Source organism: Nerophis lumbriciformis, linkage group LG05, assembly GCF_033978685.3.
Source record: "Nerophis lumbriciformis linkage group LG05, RoL_Nlum_v2.1, whole genome shotgun sequence".
Lineage (NCBI taxonomy): Eukaryota > Metazoa > Chordata > Actinopteri > Syngnathiformes > Syngnathidae > Nerophis > Nerophis lumbriciformis.
Genome location: NC_084552.2, coordinates 59,376,728 through 59,382,832, shown reverse-complemented (window position 1 = coordinate 59,382,832; position 6,105 = coordinate 59,376,728). Strand labels below are relative to the sequence as shown.

At 40.5% G+C, this 6,105-nt stretch overlaps 1 protein-coding gene across 3 annotated transcripts in view; it reads left to right on the top strand.

Moving 5' to 3' along the window:
* Positions 1–2,764, top strand: part of LOC133606164 (ubiquitin carboxyl-terminal hydrolase 15-like) — a 27,984-nt gene extending 25,220 nt beyond the window's left edge. For all 3 annotated transcript variants that reach the window (XM_061959802.2, XM_061959801.2, XM_061959803.2), the window contains one exon: positions 847–2,764. In XM_061959802.2, the coding sequence (XP_061815786.2) occupies positions 847–1,161 (315 nt within the window). In that variant the 3' untranslated portion in view covers positions 1,162–2,764. The remainder of the gene's footprint in view (positions 1–846) is intronic.
* Positions 2,765–6,105: the final 3,341 nt, after the last annotated feature.

Sequence of the window (6,105 nt, the reverse complement as noted above, 5' to 3'; positions counted from 1 at the left end):
TTAAGCTTTTCAATCTGGCCCGCCGGAAGTTACCAAATAATTTTTTTAGATCTTTAAGATAGAAACTGTTGCTGCCATTATGATGTGCAGTGATGTTTTCAAATTGCCGTAAATCTTGAACTATACAAAGTATTTCAATGGTTGGAATCCGCGCTTTTGCTTGATATACTAGTTACTATGGTAATCTAATTAGTTACTAAGGTGATCTAATTAGTTACTATGGTAATCTAAGTCACAGCAGCTCAGACGAGGCACCAAGCAGTGTGGGTGGGGAGCATTTCCACAGAGTGTTTCCGGAGCGGCCAGCCTGAAATGCGGGTGTCAGGGACAGACGCGGAAGGAGATTTTTACAACAAAGTTCTAAAGCTTAGTGATATATTAGATGTATCAGATTGTAGGTGGGTTTTTTTTACCCTTCATGTTCATATTTCGCTGTGTTTGTTGCGTTTTGCTTGATTGTAAAATATGTTGATTGAGGGGGGAGGGGGGAGGGGGAGTGAAGGTCATATATTGTCAGTATTCAGTGTTTTATCGTTCATAGTTAATGTGAATCCCACATTATTATCATGTACATTCTGGGTGTCTCATTCAGTAGAAAATGTAAAAATCAATTCCGTTTTTTAAGACTGTCTGTCATAACGTTTTTAGCATTCAGACATTATTGTGAGGTTTTGTATTAGTGTCCTAAAAATAGATATACCGGCCCCCAGACACATTTTTTTTCTGTAAATTTGGCCCCCCGAGTCAAAATAATTGCCCAGGCCTGTGCTAGAGTAACACTATTTCTAAATGATGGGCAAGTTCATAGCGGTTATTTCCTGACGCTTCCGCTGTGCTCATGTCCAGTCCAAAGCGGGCTACGTGCTCTTCTACCAGCGCCAGGACACCCTAAAAGGCACCGGCTACTTTGCTCTCGACTGCGACAAAGAGGAGGATAACAAAGAGGAGGAGGAAGACGAGGAAGACGATGAGGACACTGAAGGGAGACAAAGCGCCTGCTCTTCGTCTCAGGGAGCCGCCTCCTCTACTGCTAGCGCCGCCACACAAGTCGAGGACCTGAACGAGAACCAGTGCGGGAAGAATGCCAACAAGCCAGAACAGGAAGAAGAGGCGGAGGAGGAGGAGGTACCCAGTCGAGATGTCACCATGAGCGCCAACTGACGGCAGCGAAGGCATAAACAATCAGAGCGAGAAAGAGAGATCTTTCCATCCAAAGCCATATGGACACACAGCATGGCCAACGGGCGCCAGCAGGCCCAGCCGGGCCGCTCAGACTGGACCGGAGCCAATGTGGGCGTGGCGTTGATGGTACACGGAAAAATCAGGGCCCTCCCCCTGTGGCTGAATCACTGTTTGTGTGTGTGTGTGTGTGTGTGTGTGTGTTACATTTTTGTTTCTGAAGGATGCATTGATTCTGAGAGCAGTTTGCGTTACCATGAAAATCTTTTATGTCTCTGAGAGAAAAGTCATTATTATGCTTTTACAGTGTTTAGTCTGTACATATTTTAAGCACTGAACAGGAAGCATTTTGAACTTGCACAATCTCCTACAGTACCATCCTCCCTCTTTTGCTTTAGTTCTTATTGCCACGCACTGCAGTGTAGCTCAGTCGAATGTGACGTGACTTCCTCTGATTAAAGTGAAGGAAGTTGCCTTCATCAGTGCAGACATATTCACTCCGGGTGATGTTTTTCTATTTTGTTTTTTTTTAGTGTAAAATGCAACATTTTTGCTGTGATCTTGTTTGCATGAGCTCACGTCCTCACGCCGTCTATGGCGCCCTCTGTTGGCCGTGTACACTCCTACACTGATAAACCGCATTGAGGGGAGGCTTGCAGCTACTTTTCAACTAAAGGTGAATTAGTGCAGTGCCAGGAATAGATGGAATGGTGTCTTACCATCGTGTGTAATGAATTTGTGGTTCCTGACGTCACATCTTGTCGGGATCGCCTCAGCCTTAATCTTTCTGCATGGCCTCCTTACACACTTGAATGTTGATCATGTCGGAAGATCTGCTCGTCATATCACAGCCACATAATCTCCCTGTTTTTTGTAAGCCACAGGCGGGCCAGAATGTATGCGCAGTGAACACATGTACGTGATCGATGCCTTTTCCCCATTCTTAACAGGGCCACCTTTGTTTCGCTTTCTCTGCTTGGTTGAATGTGACGGTCATGGCTTCTCTCGCCTTTTGACTCCAGCTGGATGCTGAATGCTTGTGCTTTGGGGATGGGGGGTTGAGGTCAAGGCCTTTAGGTGATCAAGTGTTACAGGATATTCCTCCATCAGTGATGCATTTATTCTCCATGGTGGAGCGCGGCTTTTTGCACCATGCCTTTTGCCTCTCTCTTTGGCCGACTCCCCTGTTCTCGAACGAGTGACACGTGACTGCTATATTAGACCTGTACCGTACTGTATATAAGAGTTCACTCTGTGAGTGCACATTTGATAAAGTTTATTTATTTATATGTCAGCATTTAATAAGGAAACAATATATTTAAAACCCTGACAAGAGTGGAATTATTAGGAATGTGTCGGGGTGGCCTCTTAGACAGTGCTCTTGTCAGGGAGGGAATATCTTTTTCTTTCGTTTTTTTTAATTAAGGATGTTGTTTTTGGAATTTTTTTTGTAAACAAAAAAAACCAGGCATCCTTGCATGATAGGGGTTTCCAGGTTTTGGCTGCACTTGAGTTCACTTGGGTTTACATTTGAAATGTGCATGTGTATTCATACACAATCTTCAATAAAGTTGTGTAAAGCTTTTCTTCTGTCACTTGCATGTTTGTGGTGTTGTTTGGCAGCAAAATCAGCCTACATTGTTTATTGAATGGATCCCCATTAGCTGACGCCAAGGCAACTGCTAGTCTTTCTGGGGTCCATATAGGAGCATACAAAATTAAAATACAAAGAATACATGCATTACCAAACATTATACAATGGAAAAATACAACATAAGATAAAAAAAAAGCTAGTTAAAACCAGTATTACAAATTCAAGTCATTTGGGCAGCTGCAATAGGTGTATCTTCAAAGCTGTCTTGAATGACAATTTACTTTGTGAGAGATTCATGTGAGATGGCAACCCATTCCAGAATGATATACATCAATACATGACCGTATGTTTGAGGAGATTGGTCCTGGGAGCAGGACGTGCCAAATAGCCATTGCTGGCATTCCTAGTGTCATGAACATGTGGGTTAGTTGATTTTAAAAACTGTTTGTAAAAGTAATCTGGTGATTGATCTAAAATGATAGTTTTAAAGAACACAAGGAGACTACAATGCATCTTTTGTTCAACAGACAACCAGGACAGGCGTGAATGCATAAATGAAATATTAGTGCACATTACGTTCACTTTTATTAGTTTGCTAAAGTATTGTTTTTTGTTTACTTAAAAAGCTGTAAATCAGGGTTGTCCAAAATGTGGCCTGCAAGGAATGCATACAGAAAAAAATAGAAGGATGTGGCGGGCCAGTACATTTTGGAGAATGAAAATGCTAAAATCAATCCAACATGGTAGTATATGCTAATATATCTGAATATATATATATATATATATATGTATGTATGTATGTGTGTGTGTGTGTGTGTGTGTATATATATATATATATATGTATATGTATGTGTGTGTGTGTATATGTATGTGTGTGTGTGTATATATATATATATATATATATATATATATACAAACCCCCAAAGCAGTGAAGTTGGCAAGTTGTGTAAATCGTAACTAAAAACAGAATACAATGATTTGCTAATCCCTTTCAACCTATATTCAATTGATTAGACTGCAAAGACAAGATATTTAACGTTCGAACTGGAAACATTTTTGCAAATATTAGCTTATTTGGAATTTGATGCCTGCAACATGTTTCCAAAAAGCTGGCACAAGTTGCAAAAAAGACTGACAAAGTTGAGGAACGCTCATCAAACACTTATTTGGAACATCCCACAGGTGAACAGGCTAATTGGGAACAGGTGGGTGCCATGATTGGGTATAAAAGTAGATTCCATGAAATGCTCAGTCATTCACAAACAAGGATGGGGCGAGGGTCACCACTTTGTCAACAAATGCGTGAGCAAATTGTCGAACAGTTTAAGAACATTTCTCAACGAGCTATTGCAAGGAATTTAGGGATTTCACCATTTACCCTCCATAATATCATCAAAGGGTTCAGAGAATCTGGAGAAATCACTGCACGTAAGCGGCTCAACCCGTGACCTTCCATCCCTCAGGCGGTACTGCATCACAAAGCGAAATCAGTGTGTAAAGGATATCATTACATGGGCTCAGGAACACTTCAGAAAACCACTGTCAGTAACTACTGTTCATCGCTACATCTGTAAGTGCAAGTTAAAACTCTACTATGCAAAGCGAAAGCCATTTATCAACAACACCCAGAAATACAGCTGGCTTTTCTGGGCCCGAGCTCATCTAAGATGGACTGATGCAAAGTGTAAAAGTGTTCTGTGGTCTGACGAGTCCACATTTCAAATTGTTTTTGGAAACTGTGGACGTCTTGTCCTCCGGACCAAAGAGGAAAAGGACCATCCGGATTGTTATAGGCGCAGAGTTGAAAAGCCAGCATCTGTGATGGTATGGGGGTGTATTAGTGCCCAAGGCATGGGTCACTTACACATTTGTGAAGGCGCCATTAATGCTGAAAGGTACATACAGGTTTTGGAGCAACATATGTTGCCATCCAAGCAACATTATCATGGACGCCCCTGCTTATTTCAGCAAGACAATGCCAAGCCACGTGTTACAACAGCGTGGCTTCATAGTAAAAGAGTGCGGGTACTAGACTGGCCTGCCTGTAGTCCAGACCTGTCTCCCATTGAAAATGTGTGGCGCATTATGAAGCCTAAAATACCACAACGGACTGTTGAACAACTTAAGCTGTACATCAAGCAAGAATGGGAAATAATTCCACCTGAAAAACTTCAAAACTTGGTCGTCTCAGTTCCCAAACGTTTACTGAGTAAAGGAAAGGCCATGTAACACAGTGGTAAAAATGCCCCTGTGCCAACTTTTTTTGCAATGTGTTGCTGCCATTAAATTCTAAGTTAAGGATTATTTGCAAAAAAAAAAAAAAATTAAGTTTCTCAGTTCAAACATGAAATATCTTGTCTTTGCAGTCTATTCAATTGAATATAAGTTGAAAAGGATTTGCAAATCATTGTATTCTGTTTTTATTTACGAATGACACAACGGTAGAAAATGGATGGATGGACAACGTGCCAACTTTACTGGTTTTGGGGTTTGTATATATTTGAAGTTTGAAGTATTTATTTCAAACCTGCACAATACAACAACACACATTTTTTTTTTACATTTTGGCAGAGACATTTATGCAAGGCTTGAAAAGGGGTTGGATGAAGGAGATGCTTATAATATCCTAACCCCTCTCACTCACTCCACATTTAACATAAACAATATAATACAAGAACAATACTATACAAACAAAAACAAGAAAAGCTCCTATACACTAATAAGACAATAGTACCAATGTTACTATGAGACAAGACGAGACAAAACACACACACACACACAGGCCCAAACACTCTCTGACCATACACCTCTTTCCCATCGCTCTGTGCTGAAGGCATCACTCTCTTAATATATATACATATAAATGTATGTATGCGTGTGTATGTATATATATATATGTATGTGTGTGTGTGTGTGTGTGTATAAGCACACACAATTGAGTAGGGCCTCAACCACTAGTGGTCCCCGCTAAGATGGCTGCCACTTAGTATGTAGAGGCCCTTTAGTTGCCTTGACTCCATGTGGGTCATATTTGCCAACCTTGAGACCTCCGATTTCGGGGGGTGGGGGCGTGGTTAAGAGGGGAGGAATATATTGACAGCTAGTCACCAAGTCAAGTATTTCATACATATTATATATATATATATATATAGATATCTACATCCTGAAAATATGCAAACAAAACTGTGTTCAGATAATTGATACTTCAAACTTGCATAAATAAATATTAAGGAATATAACATAACTTGGCTTCTGAGAGCTTCAAAATGTAATGAATAAAATGCTAAAGTTGTTGATAAACAAGCAATTATTTTAATAATTAAATATGGTCA